The sequence below is a fragment of the Ammospiza nelsoni genome, chromosome 7 (genome assembly GCF_027579445.1).
Source record: "Ammospiza nelsoni isolate bAmmNel1 chromosome 7, bAmmNel1.pri, whole genome shotgun sequence".
NCBI lineage: Eukaryota > Metazoa > Chordata > Aves > Passeriformes > Passerellidae > Ammospiza > Ammospiza nelsoni.
In genome coordinates, this window is record NC_080639.1 from 6,227,623 (window position 1) to 6,249,979 (window position 22,357).

Here is a 22,357-nt window from a genome sequence, read left to right on the forward strand (position 1 = left end):
GCTGGCACAGCCAGCGTTTGCCCCCAGCATGGAGAATGGTGCTGGCACAGGAGAGCACCTTGCACCCAGCTGTCTGAAGAAAGCACCTGAGACCATTGCAGAATGGAGATCAGGCCCAGCTGCACAGCTCCCTCCCTGAGGAATCCCATACTTGGGGATGAACTTTGCAGCAGCACAGATGTGCCAGGAGGTGGGAACAGAACTCAGAGCTATGTCCAGTATGGCCAGTATTGAAATAAATACCTGGCCTGCTTCTCATTGCTTACACTACTGAATAGATTTATGTAACATTTTCCATTAGAAGAAGGTGAAGTGCTTCACAGACTCTTCATATTCAGCACCACCTGATCCAGAAAGCTGCATAATTTCAGGGAGCCTGGGAGACAACTCATCTTTCCACAGGAGTTCAGACAAAGGACATGTTTGATGCTGCAGTGGAACAAACTCCCCTCCTGGTGTTGCCTGAGGAGCTCCAGCACCTTCCCAGCACTGAGAACTTTATTTCAAGGGCCCCACAAGCTCAGAATTGAGAGCCAGTCAATTTAGCAGTGACCCACTTATCTGTGCTGTGAGGGGGTGAGATGACATTCCTGAGATGTTAATTTAGGATTGGAGTGGGCCTGGGCCCATCAAAATGTCTGCTCAGTCCAGTCAATTAAGCATTGAAATGTCATGAGCTTATGAAATTGCTTCTCCTCTCAATTCTATCCACTCTTTCTCCCTTTGTGACTCACCTGTCATTTTGGAATAAGCTGCATTTTCCCTGTAATTCTCATCTAATCAGCTTTATAGCCTCTTTCTCTTCACTTTGGCTTCTTGAGTTTGTTTCTACGTGTTGTGCTTTATTTTGTGTCCTGGGATGGAGTTTAGCAGTGCAGTAAATCAGGCTTTTGCATTCCTACTTCTGGGACAGCTGAACTTGCATGGTGCAAAGCAAATATCTGGTGCTGAGTTCTTTTTATCCAGATTTGTTCTTTTGATGTGCAACTGGCACTTTTATATTGCCAGAGGTAGTTGTGTTCTCCTGCGGTTGATATGGAGCCAACTCATCCCAGTGTTGTGCTTCAGCTGAACCAGCACACCTGTGGGCAGACAGAATTTGTATTTCTGGGGGAGCCATATGGAGAGATGTAAGACTGACCTGTGCTCCAAACATCACTGCTATTTTCCTTGCTCAGGTTTCTTGTGCAGGAGTTGGATTTTCACTGGTTGCCTTTCCATAGGGACAATCATCCAGCTGCACTGGGATCCCACCTCTTGAGCCAAGTATAGATAATCTTGATCTTGCTTCTGTGTACTCTGAACTGTTTAATCTGACAAGATTTAGCCAAGTCACAGCAGGACTGTGAGGAAAATGCTGTATCAGCAGTGTCCCCTCTGCTCATGTCACACCTGCAGCTCTGGCTGAGTTTCTGTCACCTTGTCCTGCTTGGTGGACAGGACCAAAGCAGCTGTAGGCAAACCCAGATAGTTATATCAACTTAGTGTATCTGAAGATAGCCAGCTTGAGATAAAAGCATTTTTACCCTGAGATACAGTTTGCTACACATTAATAGCACATTGCTTCAAACTCAGACTGAAGAGAAATTAAACCTTGAGAGCTTTTCAAGTGAGCAGGAGATGAGAAGGAATACATGACTATCACATCAGCTTTCTGTGTCTGCCCTTTACCAAAGAGAGAGAAACTCACCCCCTATAATTGAATTGAACTCCTAAATATTTGGGCTTACAGGACTGGTTCTCCCTTGCCAGCTCCACCAGGGCTGGCAGAACTGCAGATATTCTCAGGAGCCCTTGGCAGGTGGGCTGGTAGAGGTGTGCTTAGCATAAGTGCCCAGCTCAGGTTGGTATCATTCCCCCTTCCCTTTCCTTGGCTGTGAGGTGACCTCCAGAGCCAGCTCCCAGCCCACCCAGGACATCCCACTGTGGGAAATGGGAAAGGTAAGATGATTTCCACAAAGCTGGAAGAGCAGGCCTCAGAAACAGAGCAGAGAAACTTAGAATCCACTGCAGCTGCACAGTCTGAAGATAGAGAACTTACAATAGTACAGCAAGCAAGAGCAGGAAACAATAGTTTTGAGTTTTTGGCTTGGCTAAGATAGACCTTAAGGCTGCAGGAAAATATGTTTAGTTAGATAGAAGGTTTTAAGCTTAATGTGTGTGGTTAATAGAGAGCAGACAAGCATTGTGTGAAGCAGGTATATGTGTGCTTTTAGTAATTAGTTAAAACAACTGTCTGTGAGCTTTAGCAATGTGCTGTTGGCTAGAAGGTTTTTAAAATGCTCTGTAACAAGAAATCTTTGGCTGCTGCTGGCTGGACATGAGCTTTGCCATCTTCCAATTGCCTCAGCCATGTAATGAGGCTGAGGCTGCAATAAAGCACAAGGAATGAACACCAGCAGTCCTGTCCTGTGAAAGGGAACAAAACCCCACAAGCCAACACAAATGGTGCCCCAAATGGGTGAGGATTCATTTAGAAGGTATAAGTGAGTCCCCAGCTCAGGCTGGTATCATCCCCTTCCCTCCCCCTGGCTGTGAGTTGACCTCCTATTGTATTTGTAGGGATCCTCTTGGCAGGGAGGAGTGATGGATGTGACTCCATGTTCTCAGAAGGCTAATTTAGTACTTTATGATACTGTATTATATTAAAGAATACTAAACTATACTAAAGAATACAGAAAGGATACTTACTGAATGCTCAAAATATAATAATGAAAACTCCTGACTCTTTCCAGAGTCCCAACACAGCTTGGCCCTGATTGCCCAAAGAGCCAAAACAACTCATCCCAGAATCCAATGGAACAATCACCTGTGGGTGAACAATCTCCAAACACATTCCACATGAGCACTACACAGGAGAAGCAAATGAGATAAGAATTGTTTTCCTTTTCTCTGGGGCTTCTCAGCTTCCCAGGACAAGGATCCTGGGTGAAGGAATTTTTTCAAAGAATGTAAATGCCATGACCTCCAGTGCCAGCTCAGGGCATCCCAGCTCTGCAGCTGAGTCAGGGCCTTGCAGAGCAGTGTCCATGTTTCTGAGCAGTGTCCGTGTTTCTGTCCCACAGCTCTCCCTGGAGGAGCAGCTACCTGCCTTAGTGTGCTTGCTCCTGCCAACAAAGGGCACAGTGCTTTCCTTTAAAATGTATTCTTAGCCCAAAGCAAAATGACACCTTTTCCATGGGGTGGGCAGGGGAAAAGATGATCATCATGATCATCTGAGGCTTTCTGCAGTGACTCACATTGTAAAGCAAGCCTTGAGGTATTAGGATGGTAAGAGAGCAGTCTCCAAGGCTGCAGATTAATGTCCATGAGAATTGAGCTGTGCTTGAAATTTTCTTCCTTCATGTAGCTGAAGAAAGAATTTGACAAATCTGCCATGTGTGTTGGCTTTGGTGGGTGGAAGTTATTTAAAAAAAAACAACAGGCTGCTCTTAATTCCTGGGTGAGATAAGATCAACATGCCCTCAATTTAGAGAAGCAATTATATTTAGTGTAGAAAACAAATGAAAAAAAAGTAATTACAGGGGGTTTGCTGTGAGCTGGTATTGCTGAGGATCTTGGGGCAGGTGAAGGTCTTTACACTTAATTTTTAAATTTGATTTGTTCTTGCAAAATGATGTCTTGTGTCATTCAAGACAGAAGACATATGTTAAACTTTAGTTAGTGATTCAACACACTTGAGTTCATCTCTAGCAATTATCCCAAAAGGATTTTGCATTTAATGACTTACATACCTGTTTGAATTCTGTCCTGAGTAATGAATGTATTTTTTTTCTGGAGATGAAATCCAGGCACCTGAGGGAAAGAACTTTCAGGCAGGACTTGCAGGTCAGATTTGGACATTCCATGCACAGATTTTTGAAATAAATCTAGAAGTATCCTCAGCAGGGAGGTGGGACTCCAAAAAGTCCAGGAAAGTGAAAGAAATTAATTTACAGCATCTGGAATGGTCTGTGCTCACACCTCTCACACTCTGACCTGTGCAGATGGAGGCTCTGCTCAAGAGCTTTCCCCAGAAACTGGGAGGCAAATTACAGCAGTAGCAGGAGGTAACACTGGCTATAATAAAGAGAACAGCAAATTATGGCCACAACTTCAAGGCAGATCTCAAAGCCGTGATTTGCCAGAAAGCTTTGTTTTCCTTTTTTAAAAAATCCTTTTTTTCTCCTATTTCCTCCAAAGCCCAGCTTTGGTGATACTTCCACAGCACTGGGAATCCTAAGACTTTATGAACTTAATTTGATGTTGTCTCCACTGAAGTTCAATCCTTGGAAAGATCAGGAAGCTGTCCCTCCTTTCCACTGTCCCACTTCTGTTTATTGCCAGCACATTTTCTCATTTTCAGGTCTGATATTTTTCTTGTAAAATACCAAACCTAACTGTACCAGAAATGACCATTCCAAAGCTGTCACAGTGCCAAAAAATTTATAAACACTTCTTAATAAAATTGCAAAAGATGTTTTCTCATAGCCCTTAATGAATAACTTTTAGTCTGTTCAACTCATAAAATGTCCTCCTGGTATTCTCTCATGTCTTTTCTTGGGTGGGGATGCCACCAACTATATGTTTTTTATCAAACTTCTGTATCATATTAAAAGATTAAAGATTCATATAGAGCTTTTTTTTTTCCCCTGCCGTGTTCAAAAATGTCTTCAGATAGTGCTTCTCTGCATAATATGTTTAGACAGTATTGCTGCAGTGAATACTGTAGGATTCTGTTCTAATTCATACTGTTGCTAGAATATTTCTAGAGTCCCATACCTTCTGGGTGGTTTTCCCACAAGCAGCTCTTCACAGCAGTGCTGCTCCTGCTTCTTTGTCAGGGCTCCTCCAAGGTTCTCCCTGACTGCCCCACCTCCTTTTATCCCAGTTATCTTCATTAGCCACAGCTGCAGCCCATTTAGAACAACTAGGATTGGGGCAAGGCCACTTACACAATACATAGATTTTACTAGGACTCCTACTATATTTCCCCCTTTTCTTTTACTTACAGGTATTCAAGTACAACACATACATTTCCCCATGGCTCAAAGGCTGTGTTTCACCACAGCTCCTTGCTCAAAGGCCATGTTCTCACAGCTCCTGACTGTCACAGCTCCTCAACTCAAAGGCCATGCTTCTTCCCAGCTCTCAGGCTGCCACAGCTCTTGGCTGTCCTGTCTTCTATCACGTCTTGTTGTTGCTATATTTCTAGAGTCCCAGCTGTCCTATCTTCCACAGCTCGTAGGCTGCATCTCTCCATCACATCAGGGTCACCACTTGTTGTATTCATATTGCTGTTGTATTATTTCTAGAGTCCCATACCTTACAAGCAGTTCTTCTCAGCAGTGTTGTTATTGCTTCACAATCAAGGCTCTCCCTGACCAGAAAGCCCACCCCCTTTTATCCCAGTTGCCTTCACGAGCCACAGCTGCTGCCCAGTTAAGGACTTCACAGCTGTAGCTCATTTAGAAAAACTAGGATTGGGGCACAGCCACTTACACAATACATATATTTTACAAGGACTCCTACTAGAGGATTCCCCTTTTTTTAGATTCCTTTCCTTCCATTTGGATAGTCTCATTTATTGAAAATATATACATATATATATATATGTGTGTATGTATATATATAAAATATTATTTATATATAAATATAATTTATATATGACATATTATATATAATGTATGTATTTTTATATTTTATATATAACTTTTATATTTTTATATATATATAAATATATGTATATATTTATATATATATATACATATATATACATATATATGTGTGTGTGTGTGTGAATATATATATCTATATTATTTTATACTTCTGCCACCCACATTTAAAGCTTATTGATAGGCTATCAGGAAAATCAAACATGTTTCCACTGGGTATTCCCAAGAGGATTTACATTTCTGCAGACCATGGGCCCTGCAGAGGTTATTGTAGTTGCCAACCAACCCTACAGGCGTTGGTTTTGGCTTTTAGGCATCACAGGTGGGAGGCACCCCAAGAAGGTTGTTTGACAGAGGTGAGGCAAACTGCAATGATCCACAGGCAGTTATTTCTGCCCTCTTTCTGGGCAGAAAAGAAAAGAAAACCAGCTGTGGCATTGCTGAGCAGCAGTGAAAGGTGTTGGTGATTACACATTTTTCTAGTTCTTAAGATAGTGTGAGGTTAAGATGAATGAAATAGAATCTTGCAAAAGTGATACTAAATAATAGCACAAAATTGGAATAATGGAAATGAATGAATAGAATAAACAGTGAAATGTCCTAAAGCTTTAGCCTATAGGTTTGAAAAAATGCTTGAAATTAGAGACAGTAAAATAAGACCAAAGAGAAATGGTTAGGAACTAGGTTGTGTAACTCTTTCAATGAAGGATGTTTTTGCAGACCTCACCATCCATCTCTGCCATCATTAACTAGAAACAGGAGGCTAAAGCCTTGCTACAGCTCATCTCTTTTGATTTTCACAAGACAAATTCTGTGTTTTCATTTTGGCTGAAAGAAATCTGCAACATTTTCATAATGTTTCAGTGCTGATAGGTACAAATTAATCTATTAAAGATTATAATTTTATTTGGGCCTGATATATTCTGATGCCAGCAGAATTCCCTCATCAACTGGTATCAGGGTGTGATTCTTGTGTGACTCACAATTGTTTAGCCCATGAGATTTGTCTTTTGATTTGATCTCAAAAAACATTATTCTTTTAAAGACTTACAATTCTGATGGTCAAAAGCCAAAAATGTTGGTTTGCACTTGGCAGGAGGGTGTGTTTGCTGCAAGTAGCAGTGCTTGTAAAGAATAACTTCAGTTGCTTTATGCCAGAGCCCCTGTGTCCTCTTTAACAGCCCTTCATGTTGACTGCATGAAATACTGTTTATGCCAAATATTCTCCCACAATTTTCAAAGCTTTGACTGGTGTTTGCATTGAAATCTTTCACTTAAAACCAGTTTAGGGCTCCATTTGGTGCTTTTTTTGCAGAGACATGCACTTTGATAGAGTCCTGGAGGTGGAATGGACCTTAGGGCCCATCCAGTTCCACACCTGCCATGGGCAGGGACACCTTCCCCTATCCCAGGCTGCTCCAAACATGATTTGGTGTTTTCTACTCCAAGCCTCATCCAGCCTGGCCTTGGAAACTTCCAGAGATGGGGCAGCCACAGCTTCCCTGGGCACCCTGTCCACAGAGCATGGGAGGCAGCCTGTGTGGGGACAGGTACCTGTGAGCTCCTCAGGCTGTGGAGGGATAACCAAATCTGGCCCATGGCACTGAGTAATCTGGTTATTTTAATCACTACATGTGACTCTCTGCATTATCATCTGTATTATGGGATAATATGATCTCTTTGGTACTCAGCAATGACTTTTTAAAAATTATCATAAATATTATACAGAGCTAATATATTAAGAGATACCTTAAAGGCAATTGTCAAGTGTGTGATTTCATCTCTAAGTTCTAATAATGGTGGTTAATGTCATAAATGCTTTTTAATGAAATTATAGGCTTGTAACCCTGCCCAACTATCCTTTGTGTGTTATATAATTAATCAGACCAAGCTTTGGTGTTGATCTCAGTGTCACAGAGCATGGTGCACATTTCCATATGCTGGTGGATGGTGGTCCCATCAGAATAAGAATAAGGTTAAGGCCAGGCAGTTTGAGTATATGTTACCTTATCTTTAAAGGCAGCTGGATGGGCTTGTTAACAGAATATACTTCTAACAGAATATATATGCTCATAAAAAAGGGCCATTGATCTAATGCCTTATTATAATCCTGCAGGCAATATTTTAAGGGAGTGAAAAGGTGAGAGAGTTGCAGCACTTGGAATAAAGAATTGTTTTCCTTCTAATCCTCTAAGGATAGTGAAAATTTGTGACCAACTAAGAAACCATTTGAAGATGGACAAGGATCTTTGTCTTGAATTAAAGACGCTTGTCTGGAATGTGACAGAGCTGGGATTGTTTCCCAGTGTGCTCTAATTTCTGGGGTCTCTGGCTAAATTGATTATTTTTTATGATCATCACATTTCCTGTCTGAAGAACAAGGACCATAATATTTCTTTTCTTTGTCTCACATTTCCAGATTTTAAGCTTGCTGAAGCAAAAGAGCTATCTATTTATTATTTTGTTGGGTTTTTTCTCTTTGGTAATTGAATCTTACAGAATCATTCATACTGGACTAACTCAAGGTCATCTTATTCTGCCTCCTGCTCAGAGCAAGAGCAATGTTGAACTTCTCCCCTCTAGGCCATTTTCTCATTGTAAATATTCATAATTGAACCAGCCATTTTGCATGTCACCAGTGAAAGTTAGTTCTCCAAAACCATGTGAAACTAATTAGCGTTATTGTACTGTTCTTCTTCCTTCAGGGAATGATGTACCTGGAAGAGAGGAGACTTGTCCACAGGGACCTGGCAGCCAGGAATGTCCTGGTGAAATCACCAAACCATGTGAAAATCACTGACTTTGGCTTGGCCAGGCTCCTGGAAGGGGATGAAAAGGAGTATAATGCTGATGGGGGCAAGGTGAGCACTGAACATGTCTGCAGGTAAATCTGCCATGCTGTGACAAAGCTCCTGAAGGTCCTCCTTAGGTCAATGTGTCCCTGTGGGACTGTGTGACAGAGTCTGTCAGCGCCTGAGCAAAGCCCTGCCTTGCAGAAGAACTCTGTTGTGAAAGCACACATAAAAGCTGCTAGTTTTTTGCACAGTGAGCTTCTCCAGGCACTGAAATATAATTGCACTAACAGTTTTCACACTCAGAATTGGGGTTTTTTTCACATGCTCCAGTTTGTGTCTTGTTTTGACTACTTTGGTTCAATGAGTGGTGGATGTTCTGGGGCATTCCTGCCCAGCCTGTTTCTCTGGCCAGTGTACACCTCAATAATGTGCAGTCCCACTTTCCCAGACAAGTAATTTTTGTGAAAACAAAAGGGAAGGCCACAGAACATGAGAATTTAGCTCTTCTATCACATTGGAAGAACCTTTGCAGTTATGTCTTGTGTCCACCTCTCCAATACCATGCTGAATTCCAGGCCACTAAAATAATAATAACTTTCCAACCAGATCTTTTCCCCTATTACTTTCCAGCAAACCACACCATGGCCATGTAGTGCCTTACCTCATTTCTGCCAATTTCAGATTAATGCATTATAAAATTCAGGAGGCAGTAAGTAGGTGGTGCTTCTGGCTGCTCCCTAAACATCTTGAAATTCCCCATTTCAATCTGTCACAGAATCCCAAAGGATTTGCTTCACCTGTCATTCCTTTCCCTGGATGTTCAGTTTGCTTTCTTTCTCCTTGGTCTCTGTGGTTTTTTGTGCTCACTCATGCCCTTGGCTGGGACAAACAGCTGTGCCAGTGTGTGCTGTTCTCTGGGATGAGCTGCTGCCTTCTTTGTGTGCCTGCTGCCCTTGGATCACCTGGCCAGGGCAGTCAGGGAGGTGAAGAGCTTGAGAGGAGCCACCAGTGCTTTCCCATTTCCCCATGGGAAGATACCTCCTGGCAGGGAAGGTGGGGTTTTGGCAGCTTCCCCTGGCTCCCTCATTTCTGTAATCCTGTTCTTGGTAGCCCCTCAGGCTCTTCCCTCCATCTGACAGTAAATGACACAAAAAGAGTTGATCTTTGCAAACCAGCTGTTCCCTGGCAGCTGTCTTGGGCTTGTTACCCTGCTGAGAGCTCTGGAGCAGGAATTAGGGGAGATGTATCACTTCCCAGGTCCAGAAAAGCATCCTGTGAAATCAGTACTGGGAGCATGCTAAGGGAAGTTCAGACTGGACAATCAAGTGGTTGTCAACAGAGGTGGTGCAGTTTCCATCCTTGAAGGTTTTCAAGTCCAGATTGGACAAATCTCTGAGTAACTTGGCCGAATTTCCTAGGCCTGAACCTGCTGAGAACCTTAGGTGGGACTAGAGGCCTCCTGAATCACTTCCAACCTGAGTTATCCCATCATGAGCAAGGCATCTTTGCTCCTTCAGGCACCTGTTCACATCTGGGATCCAATGGGAGTGAAAGCAATGCACTTCTGCAGAGTGCAGTGGGGGAGGATGAACTGTCTTTGCAAGAGTTAAGGCAGCCTTTATTACAAGGTGCTATTTTTGCCTTAACTCTATAGGTTATGTTCATTAGTGAGCTTCATGGAAGGTAGTTTTATAAGGGTTTGAATGAAGACACATCCTCTGCTTTTACACCCACCATCTGTTCAGATTTTGCCTGCAGTTACTCATCCATTTGGTTTATTCCAGTACCTCTTCCATAGTTCCACACTGGAGGCAACCCATAGGAGTCCCTGCCAGGTAAAAATCTCCTAAATGTTTGTCCTTCAGAAATTCATGGACTGCAAGGCTGTGAGGCCTTGTAAAGGCTAACTTAAAACAAAGACTAGACTGGGCTAAAGAATAAAGTAGGGATTTATTAAAAGGCCTCAATAGATCCACCTTGGGCAGCACAAGAGCCCAGCCAGGGCTTCACCTGAGATGAACCAAAATGGTCACAAAATGGACAACTGGTCACGGGGTCTCACACTTTTATAAGTTCTGGTCCATTTGCATATTGGAGTTAATTGTCCATGAAGTCCCATCCCTGTTTTTCTCTCTTCAATTCACCATTGTTTATGCTCTTGGGGCTGAAATTTGGATCATTTGTCCTTGGTCCCCAGCTAGAGAAAGAATTGTTTTGTCTCCCTGCTCTGTGCAGAGAGCTCACCATCCCTAACACGAAACTCAGAACTACACACTAAACCAGCACAGAATCTGAAAAATATAAAAGCCAAAACCTGAGGCATCAACTGTGCCTGCTAGGCCCAGCTCAGGAATGGGAAACACCATGAATCCCATTTTAACAGGAACTCAAGAGGGTGGGCTGGAATGCAGGAATGAGGTTTGGTTTGCCTGCACACCCTTCTCTGTCAGAAAAGATTCACTGACACTGGAATGAACGTGGGGCTGCTGACTTAGTTTGGGGAACAGCTTCTCCCACTGCTGTGCTGATACAGAGAGCTGGGATGGCTCCTGGGATGGTTTCTAACAAATATTGGGAGTTAACAATAAAGCACTGCAAATTCTCCTAGTTGCCTGTTTACCATGATAATGATGATGATGATGGGGACAGTGAAATGTTTTGGTCACTGCATTGTAACCTGGCCTCATCAGAGAGCAGTTGTGATAGCAGTGTTGCTATCTCAGATTGCAGAGATTGCAAACTGTTAAGGAACAAAAGCTCCTGCATTCTACCTTCTCTGCTGCACTTCAGGTCTAAGGGAATTACATACAATTTCTTCACTGGTCCCTCTTTACAAAGGTTTGATGAAACCACAGGTTGTTCCATTACTTCTGAATAGTAAATATCACAAGTTCTGCAGGTAACTGGTTCATCTTTCCCAACTCCACGTTTTATGAGGCACAACCCCATTCTAGAGGGCAGGAACAGCCATTTCCTCTTTTTTTTTTCAATCTCACATTGAAGGAGATGGGGAGAAAAAGTTGTTGTATTCACACAGGATGTGTTTGTATTGTTTTAATAATGTATTTCTAAGGTTACATTTCTCTTGTCCTTCCCTAGATGCCAATTAAGTGGATGGCTCTGGAGTGCATACACTACAGGAAATTTACCCATCAGAGTGATGTGTGGAGCTATGGTAAATCTGCACATGATTAGTTTCAAAAGTTGTGTCTTTTAAAAGCATTAAACCCAGTTGTGTTAGTATGTTAAAGATATCTTTTTTCTCAAGGGAGTTAATTCCAGAGGCATTTGCTCCTCAGGTTTTGAGGGGTTTTTTTCCTTTAAATGTGTAACTCTCAGCAGCAATTGTTACTGTCTCCTGTGTTACTGCCTTGCTCACTGAAATATATTATCATGATGTTCCCTACTGGGGTGAGTGCCTCCAGCTCTGGTCTGGTAGCAGTTTGGCTGATTATTATGACAGAAGAAGACCTCTTTCAGCTTAGCCATGGATTCATAAAAATACAGCTGCAGGTCACAATTTTCAGCAGTCTTTGAAAAGCTCAACTCTAAAAGCCATGAATGTCAAAAAACATTTTCAGGCTTATGGGACTTTCTCTACCTAGAGTCAGATAAAAGGGATTTTGTCATAATACAGAGCAAATATGGCAAGAGAAAGAAAAGGAAGAGACAAGCTCTCCAAACTAACTAGAACAAGCATCTATTTAATTTCACAGCTAACTTGGGGATTGGTGAGCTACACACACAGAGAAAAAGTCATATTTGAGAAATGAGGTGTTCCTTCAGGTTGCTAATGGTTATTCAGATGAGCTGTTTGCCACATCTGCTGAAGTCTCTGCCTGTTTATCTGGTACAGCTATTACTCATAAAATCATGTATACCTTTGTAAATGAAAATTTGCAGCAATGTCTGGGGCTACGGAGTCCTACTTGCATTTCCTGTTGCCATATTATTCTGAGGCAAAAGGGTGTGCAGCTCTATTCATTACTCACTTTTACCTGTGGGTAGCAGCAAAAGACACTGTTTGCTGTGGCTGGGTAGCTGCCCTCTTCTAGTCAGCTGAAAAGAGCCTAGGAGAGTTCAATTGATCTTGTGAAGCTGCTCATTCTCTTCAAATTCTGCATACCTTGGATCACTCAGGAAAAAATATGCCTTCATTTATGAACTTCATTTTAATTGCAGGGAATCCAGAAATCCATTCTGTAATCAGAAAGACAAAGACTATAAACAATTGACAGTAGTTAACAATATTAACAATAGTTATTTAATATCAGCAGGGAGATGAATGAGGGTGAAATAAATGTGGTTTACTCATGTGGTAATTTTGCCCATCACTTTTCACATTAGCATGACAATTGTCAAAATATGGTACATGCTTAAAATGACCTTTGCAATTCAAATAAAAGTTAAAACAAAACAGTGTGAGAGCAGCATATTGAGTATTTAAGATTCTGTTCAGGCACAAATTATTTTACTTATGATATATGATCTTTAGTTCCAGCTCTGAAGCCAAAACAAATCCTATGGCTTCTCAAAAAGAGAACCTTGGGTTTGTAGTACAGCACTATGATAAACTCACATCCATGAGGTGATTTAAGGGAAAAAATGATAGCAGTGGCTGTGAATGTCTTCCAAGGCAAAGCCAATGACCTCATGTTACTCAGTGCTGTACCTTTGTAGGAAATTGATGCTCTGATTTAGGGAACATCTGTGTTTTTTCCTCTTAAAATAATAGAGTGCATCAGGCACTCATTTCCCTTTTTGATAAAAGAGTGTGATGCATTCTTTTGTTATTGCACCCATTTACTTTACCACCCTTCATTTGTCTCAGACCTTTCTTGTGTGCCTCAGGTTTATCATGCCATTTCTTATACGAACAAAAATGGGGGAAATTTCTTTTGAAGATTACCACAAAGTGCTGTTTCACCATTTTCCAGAGTTTTTAAGTGGCAGACTGTCATGGTTTAAGCCCAGATGGCAACTAGGCATAAGGAGCCACTTGTTCTGTCTCCCCAGTCCAAACTTCAGTTTTCCAGGCACTGATGGAGAAGAGATTGCAGTCCAGAACTAGGCCAGGCTACTCTGCTCTGAGGGAATCTGAGCAGTGTGACCCCAAACACTGACACTCTTTCTTCTGCCTAGGAGTGACCATCTGGGAGCTGATGACCTTTGGTGGGAAGCCATACGATGGAATTCCAACTCGAGAGATCGCCGACCTGCTGGAGAAGGGAGAGCGCCTGCCCCAGCCCCCAATCTGCACTATTGATGTCTATATGGTGATGGTGAAGTGTAAGGAATTGTCACTTCTGATACCCCTGTAGTTTTGTATTTTTTAGTATAGTTTAGTTTAGAATGTTTGTATGGTGAAGTGTAAGGAATTGTCACCTTTGATCCCCCTAGGCTGGCTGCAAGAGGGACTCTGATTTAGAACATTTGCATAGGTAGAGCTGGGAAACAGGGCAAGCTGCTGCCAAACAAAAGCTTTCCAAGATGCTGTAAATTCCATTTCAACCGTGTCTGCACATCTTTTGCAGTTTTGCAATTGTTAGCTATGAAGGGCCCAGTTAGCTCAGCCTCTTATTGTCACCGTCATATTTCTATCTGAAAAATCTCTTTGCCCAGGATTTTCTCCTGGGAAGCTGAGAAGCCTTAGAGAAAAATGAAAACAACAATTATCTGATTTGTTTCTGCTGTGTTTTGCTGTTTTAGAATGTGTTTGGACATAGTTTACTAATAGGTGGTTGTTTCATTGGTTTCATGTGAATTGTTTTTACTTAATGACCAATCATGGCCAAGCTGTGTCAAGGCTCTGGAAGGAGTCACAAGTTTTCATTATTATATTTTAGCTTTCTGTCTATATCCTTTTTTGTATTTTTTAGTACAGTTTGGTTTAGGATGTTCATATGGTGAAGTGTAAGGTATTGTCACTTTTGCTACCTCTGTGCTGGCTGCAGGAGGGACCCTGGTTTAGAACATTTGCATAGGTAGTCTCTGGCAGAGCTAGGAAACAGAGCAAGCTGCTGCTGCTGCCAAACAAAAGCTTCCCAAGATACTGTAAATTCCATTTAAATACTGTCTGCACATCTTCTGCAGTTTTGCAATTGTTAGCTATGAAGGGCTCAGTTAGCTCAGCCTCTTATTACTGTCAGATGTTATCTCATATTCTTGAAGACAAAATTGTCTGATTGTTATTGTAAACCCTTGTCATTTCCATGACAATTGATTCTGATGTAAAAAAGATAGGACTAAAAATAATTATGGCACATGGATACCCAGCCAGAGAAGGCTGTGAGGAGAAACCCCGTTTCCAAATATTGAGGAAAGAAATCACGAAGGTTTTATTGTTAGTAGCAAGAATGATGATTGAAATAGTAATAATAAAAAGTAAAATTAATAGAAGAAATGCTACAGAGAGGATTATTTTTTATCATTTGCAGTCCAATACAAAAAATTATGAATATTTTACTCTAGTAAAAAGGGAAAAAAAGTCTGCACATGGTTTCTTCCAAGTTTTTTATCTCCAAGATACCCCCTCTAATGACAGTATCCTCCAAGGTTATGCTTCTAATTTAAAAAGAATTAGAAATATCTCTCTGATATTTCTGGCTTAATTTAAGTGAGATTAACATGCAGACATCTCATCCATCATATATACTCCTTTCCCTTTTGCTTTGTACACAAAAGCCCTGCAAAAAAAAAAAAGGAAAGGACAACTAGAAGTAAATTAAGTATCTTCTGAAAACACTTGTACTGTGCATGGAGGTGTGGAAATTAAATTGTGCAAGAGCTTTGTTGAGTGCAAAAATGTCCCATGTGGTGAGACACATCCTTAATAAAAGTCAGTCAGGGCTGATATCCAAGTGTGCAAGGTGGAGAAAATTGCAAGGTGGTGTTGCTGTCTGTGGGACAGAGAGGAGCCCAGCAAATAAAGGAAAATTCCATGTAGTAAGGAACAACCTAGTCTGACCAAAACTAGGTGATTCCCCTTTTATGAATCATAGAGTTCCAACTTTCCATTCTTCTGGGTTCCTTATTGCAACTTTTCTTTGGGCCAGAGCTATCAAGCACTTCAAACTTGTGCATTTTAAAAAACAGAATGATTTCCACCCTTGACATTTAAATGTTTTTTTCTCATCTTTCATCCAGGCTGGATGATTGATGCTGACAGTCGGCCAAAATTCAAGGAGCTGGCTGCTGAATTCTCCAGAATGGCTCGAGACCCTCAGAGATACCTGGTGATTCAGGTGAGCAACCCTGCAGCATCACAGGGGAGGGAAAAACAATTCTTTCTGCAGCACCCAACTCTTATGGGCATTGGCTTTGAATGTTTTGAAGTGTTGTTCCCCATCCCTCCTATTTGAGCCTAAATAGCTGAGATATTACACAAAATATGTCAGAACTTGGGTCAGAAACTGATCTTGTATGGGAAAAAGAGAGAGGAAAGAATAAAAGCTCAATCACAAGAATGCCAAAACCAAACAACAAAACAAACCCACAAATTATGTGGATATAGTGCTTTTGAACAAACAAAGCAGCATGTGTGATCCCTGCAGCCTGGCTGCCAGGGCATTAGGAAGGCTGAAATTCTCTCATTGGGAAGTGAATCCATCTTTTGATGTTTTTCCTCTCTCAATGCAATCTGTTCAGGGAGATGATCGTATGAAGCTCCCAAGCCCAAATGACAGCAAGTTCTTCCAAAATCTTCTTGATGAGGAAGACCTGGAAGATATGATGGATGCTGAAGAGTATCTTGTTCCTCAAGCCTTCAACATTCCTCCTCCCATCTACACCTCCAGGACAAGAATTGATTCCAACAGGGTAAGAGCAAGCTCTGACAGAAAATATTGGTTATTATAAAAGCACAGGTGGAGATTTAAGTACACCAGTCAAACAGAGGCCAGCACTGCCTTGGGAATTACAGGCTCCCTTTGTAAGGAGAGTAGCTATAAAAATGTTGTCACTGGGCTCCCTGTTAATTGTGCCTCAGTGAATTCTAAATTAATAGCCCAGCCTTGAGTGAACAAAGGCTCAGCTTGAGCTGCCTGTCCTGAAAGCACAGCTGAGGCTGCTGAAGTCAAGCAGGGCTGCATCTGCACTGTGATGTGGCCAGGAAGTGCACAGCCCTGGTGCTGCCATCCTGTTCTCTTGGCAGGGCTGCCACTGGAGGAACTGAGGGCAGCTGGAATATGCAGATAATGGAGCTTTTGTGAATGGAGGCAGATTTCCAAGCCAGCACCCTTTTCCTGTTTGCATGTGATGCTTTCATAGCCCCCCTTCCCAAATGTGTGTTTGTGCTGAGCATGTGGCAGATGCTGGCAGGCTGAGCTGGGCACCCTCCCTGTCAGGGGAGGAAATGCTCTTCACTGCACATGGGGGCTTCAGAGAGTGTTCAGGGGAATTCACAGAACTCACAGAACTCCAACCAGCTGAGGGGTAGGGATACAATCTGAGCTCTCACTCCACACTTCATTTCCTGGTACTGAACATTGCTGCCTACCTTGGGCATTTCCAGTGGGATAAATTCCTTTCTGGAGGTGTTTTTCTCTACCCCCTAACTCCTGACAGCTGCAGAGCAGTCTGTGCCCTGCTGTGGGAGCTCTGGGGTGTTGAATCCCTGTCCTGCATGTCTGTGCCCTGCTGCTGGTGAGGAGCTAAATAAGATATCTGGAATCTGTTTTCCCTCCTCTGCCTGTTCCTGTGCTTGGCTCCACCCTTTCAACATTTCACTTGCCATTCCTTCTCACATAACCAAGAGCTGGTGAAATGCATTCATCATGTGAGGGCATTCACACAGCCATCAGGTGTGTTTTAACCAGGCACTTGTTTTCTCTCCAGCCTCCTTTTGGTCCAGAGTCACAGTTTAAATACTAAGTATAGTCCCTTTGAAATGCTGCTGGCTTTTTCTCATGGTTTAGACACTTTTAGACACTTATCCTTAGCTGACGTGGTTCCAAATTCACACCCAGATGTGAGCTGAGTACAGCATGTGAGACAGGGAAGAGGTGAGTAAGAGCCAAGTGTACAACCTGAGCCAGTGTCCATGCTCTGGCCATACCCGCAGGAAGCTCCTTACCCTCTCCTGAGGGAATCTGGGCTTTCTGGGAGTAAGGAAGAGAAAATCTGACCTTAATAGCCAGTTTGGGAGGAAATTGTTGCAAAGAGATGTCTGGATTCATGGAGCATTTCTCCTGCCTCCCTGAATGACAGTGAAGTAGGGATGATGCACTATTTAGCAATAAATGAGAAACTTTCTATTTATGGCTACAAGAGTTAATTGATGGTGATCTGAAATACATCAGGTTTACTACTGTTTGTCTCTGGAGAGGTTTTTTCCTTTCCTGCCAACTTCTGAGGAAGAATGGAAGGGCAGCAGTTACCTTGGAAGGCACTCAGTGTCACAGGGATGTAAATCACTGGAGCCTGATTTGCCCCCGTGGAGTGCTGCCTCTTACACCAACACAGGCTGAGAGGGCAGGGTCTGACACAGTGCCTTTGTTATAGTCATCCCACTCCAATATTTCCTGGAAACACTGGGACACATTTAAAGGAGAAAGAAAAATGGACTTGCTTTCTCAACAGCTCCCTTTGCCCTCTGTTTTGGTACCAGCCCAATTGAGGAGCCCACTAGAGCTGAGGGAATTCCAGTAAAAATCCTAGAGTTCATATTCTGAAAGATTTATTTACAGCATGTTATTTAGGCAGCCAGCATGGTCACTGGGATATTCCTGGAATGAAAACACAGGCATTTATTTCAAATATTATCATTAGTGGTGGTGGTGGTGTTATCACATGAAAATTTAAATAACTTTCACAAAGCCTTTTCCCAGCTTCAAAGCACATCATTTCAGCTGCTTGCACACGTGATCTTGAACTCAGCAGAGCTGCAGAAAGAGACCCCAGGCCTCATTTTTGCCATACAGAGAGACTCCATCACATTCTTGACATGACATCTCCTTTCCTCAGCTCACAATTTCTCATCTTGGTTTGAAACTGATCTTGTACCACTAAAGACAGTGGGAGCTTTGCTTTGCAATTCAATTTAATGACAGTAGCAAGACTGTATCCTCTTTTCAGTAACTTGCTGGGAGTTTTTCTCTGGCATTATACAACAATTTAACATTTAAACAAAGCTGGAATTACCTTTTGCCAAAAGTCTGCAGTTTGTGAGCCAAGCTGCCTGACCCAGATCAGACAGAGAGGTCAGAGAGGGCTGAGCTGGAAGCCCTGCACTCCTGGTTTCCTCTGCAGAGGTGTTTTCTGGAGGCAATACCTGTGTGCAGAAATCCACATACATTTCTGCTGCCTTTGTGAAGCAGTTTCTCAGTACATTCACTATTCTTTTAGTGAAGATTGATTTAAACATAAGACAATCCCCCCTTTAAGGTAATAGTGCATCTGCTATGCATGGCCCAGTACAGATGGATGTCAGCTACAGGAGTCACATGGAAGTGAAATGCTGTCAGAGCTCTGTATCTGCACTTGTCTGATTCTGTCTGGGTGTTTCCTTTGGATAGTCTCTGATTTATGCTTGTGCATATTGATACTGCACAAACTCATTATGGTGCTGCTGCAGCCATGGACACCAAATGAAAGGATACAGCTTTGGAAGCTTGTGTTCACTGTGTCTGGCAAATTGCATTTATGGGGAGATTGTGAGCAGCTTGGTGAAGAAAAGCACACAGACAAGAGCTGCATGATCTCCATGTCATTTTCAGGGAATAAGAAGCATGAAAATACTCTATTTCCTACCTTAGCTGCTCCAGTGCAGGTTTAGTGACCAAGGAGTCCATCAGGGCACCGTGCTCCTTCTCTGTGCTGGCAGCTCTGGTTGAATGTTCATCAGTACAGCTCCTTGGGGACAGAGGTGGGCAGGAGGAAAGCAAGGAGATCACAAACATAGGCTTTGAAGTCAAGGAATATCATCATTGCTGCTGGTAATGAAGGGATGGGACTGTTTTTGGGCTGAGAACCATTTATTGCTCAGATAAACATCAGTCTCAGAGGCTGTGAGATTTTAAAGGAGCAAGCAGTCAGCCATAGCTCAAAGTAGGCACAAGTTCTTTGTTACAAGACAATATAGAACTTTCTAATCTAACGAACAGTTGCCACAAGGTGTATTTTGCTTTTCTAACCTATCACCTTTACTTATTCCTACTGTACTGTGGGTACTTTTGTCTAATAGGCTTTTGTTACACTTATACACATGTTTCAGTTATAACTTCTAAACTCTTAGAAGTTAGAACTTTCTTGTACTTACAATACTCTCTAAGAACTATAAGTACAAGAAAATTCTGAGTTCTTAGAACTCTCTTCTACTCTGTACAATCACATCTCTACATTATAAACCCTTCACTATCTTATTAATACAGTTTCTTACTTAAGGTATATTCTTACTAACAACTATAGAAACATAAGTTTGATTTTTCTACTTAATGTCTGTGTAGCTTATTTTTACATCAATCTATGCCCCTTCCAAGGCTGCAGATTAAACTCCTCAGTGTCTGTAGATGTTTCTGTTTTTTTGATTCCCACAAAGGAAGAGCAGGAGTGTTCACTTTCTCAGGAAAGCCCTGAAGTTTCCCTATGTTGGTCTCAGGTCTAAATCCTTGCAGCTTCTTGGTGGGAGAGGCACTGCAGTGCTGCTGCCCCTGGATAGAAGACTGGAGAGAGGGAAGGCTTCTGGGAAGTTGCCATCTCCCAAGAAAGTCTCACATCCTTCCTCCGCCAAGGGTTACAGAGATTTTTGAAGCTGCAAGGTTCAGACACAGCTCCAGCATTTCCATCACATCCATGCTGGCTCCCTGCTGGCATGTCCTTGGGACTTACCTGTGCTGCTGGCACAGGCTCTGACCCTGGCCTCTCTTGTGAAATCCAGCTTTTAAATAAAAATTAGCATCCTAAGCTAAATTGAATTCTTTCATTGGATCTGAAACTCTTCCGCTGCAATTTTGTCTCTGGCTTTTTCCAGTTTTTATTTTCCACTGTCCAGAGATACTCCAGAAAAATAGAGTTTTAGAAGCCCAGTGCTTCTGAGAGATAAGCTGAATCCTCAGCAGTGCTTCCATGAGCACAGGACCCCAGCTAGTGCTCAAGTGTCCTGCATTCCCATCCATTAGATGATTCATTCAGGTATTTGTAACGAGTGCTGTCCTGTGTGTGCAGAGATAATGCTAATACAGCAAGCACTCTGTGTGCCCCACAATGCTTTTTGCTCTAAATCCTTGGCTAATTCCTGATGAAAACTGTCTATACTGTTTATTGATGCTGTCCCTGTAATTTTGTTCCAAGCACTGTACATCATGGAAGCACCAATTGCCAACCCTGCAATTAAATATCAAGCAATTTTTTTTTTTTTTCAGAGATGTCTAATCCATCTGTCCATGGAGATTGTCCTGCTTGGCTAAAGCAGCCTGGGGGACACTGGGAGCCAATTTTCAGCTCTCTGAGCAGGACCTGGTGTGGCCTTAGGTGTGGTAGTGCAGCATCCTTGCCCCTTGGCAAAGCCAGGAGGGAGTTGTGGCTTCACCATGGTTCCTCTTGTGTCCAGGGTTTAGCAGCACCTGCTCCCCATTGCTTTTCCTGTAAGAGAAGGAAATTAGGTGTTCCTGCCCAAATAATTTCTCCAGGTGTGTCCTGGCCACATGGGACTGATGGCAGTAAAACTGCTCCATCTTGAAGTTAATCCAAAATGTGTGTGAAGAGACCTCGAGGCTGTGTGGGAATGTCACTGTCATATTTTCTGGAAAAATTCCTTCTCCAGGATTTCTTCTCCTGGGAAGCTGAGAAGCCTCAGAGAAAGATGGAAACAACAATTATCTGATTGCTTCTCCTGTGTTTTGCTGCTTTGGAATGTGGTTGGAGATTGTTTATCCAACATGTGAATTGTTTTTATTTAATGACCAATCACGGCCAGCTATGTTGGGACTCTGGAAGAGGTCACGAGTTTTTCATTATCGTTCTTCTTAAACCTTCTGTCCATATCCTTTCTCTATTCTTTAGTATAGTTTTAGTATAGCATTCTATAATATAAGTACATAAAATAATAAATTAGCCTTTTAAGAACATGGAATCAGATTCTCAATTCCTTCTTTGTCTTGGGCAAATACCACATGGGGGCAATTAAAAGCATCTTGTCCAACCTTCTGGCATAGCATAGACAAGAGTCTCTTGTCTCTTAATTTCTGCATCAAATGCAGAAATTCTATTTGAGGTGGAGTTTGTCTTTTAGAAAGGTTGTCTTGATTGTGTCAGGTAGGGTGGAAAATACATCACAGTTTCACTGGGCAATCAATGCTGACTCTTTAGCAGGGTTTGGATCCTGTTCCTGCCTGCCATGCACAATTTTTGGTGCTAGATCTAAGGAGCTGCCAGCTATCAGAAATCTCTGGCTCTCATGGTGTGATTCTTGGGGTTACCTGTGCAGGGCCAAGAGCTGCACTCAATGATTCTTGGAGATCCCTTCCAATTCAGGATATTCTGTGATTCTCTGATTCTTCTGCTTAATAGGATAAACAGGATGTTGCCATTTGTATGTGTTTGCTGTTCAATGATGACAACACATATGTCCTTTTCTTGGTTTGTTTGTAGTGTTTGCCACCTTTCTGCTTCTTCAGAATCTTCCCAAAAAATAATATGACCAAAATATCCCCTAATTTGGTACCTCTTATGGCAGTCTGTCAGGTTGTGGTCTTCTTGAGTTATTTCTATCCCTTTTCTTTAATTGCTGCTCCTTAAAAGGTAATCAAACACTTCCTGCAAATCTTAGTAGTCATTTTTTTTGCCTCTGTCACTTCCTTATGCAAGTGTGGGAATAAAATCTCCAATGCCAGAACAGATGGTCTTGTAAATGAACTAGACATTGATTCAAAGCATTTCACAGTGTTTCAGATGATTACACTGAGTAACTCT

General features: G+C 42.2%; 1 protein-coding gene across 1 annotated transcript in view; it reads left to right on the top strand.

Annotated features, from left to right (window-relative positions):
- The window catches only part of ERBB4 (erb-b2 receptor tyrosine kinase 4), a 484,810-nt gene that overhangs the window by 451,098 nt on the left and 11,355 nt on the right, over positions 1 to 22,357 (top strand). Inside the window, exons 21-25 of the mRNA XM_059476545.1 lie at positions 8,360 to 8,515; positions 11,549 to 11,624; positions 13,592 to 13,738; positions 15,596 to 15,693; positions 16,097 to 16,267. Of these exons, the coding sequence (XP_059332528.1) occupies positions 8,360 to 8,515; positions 11,549 to 11,624; positions 13,592 to 13,738; positions 15,596 to 15,693; positions 16,097 to 16,267 (648 nt within the window). The remainder of the gene's footprint in view (positions 1 to 8,359; positions 8,516 to 11,548; positions 11,625 to 13,591; positions 13,739 to 15,595; positions 15,694 to 16,096; positions 16,268 to 22,357) is intronic.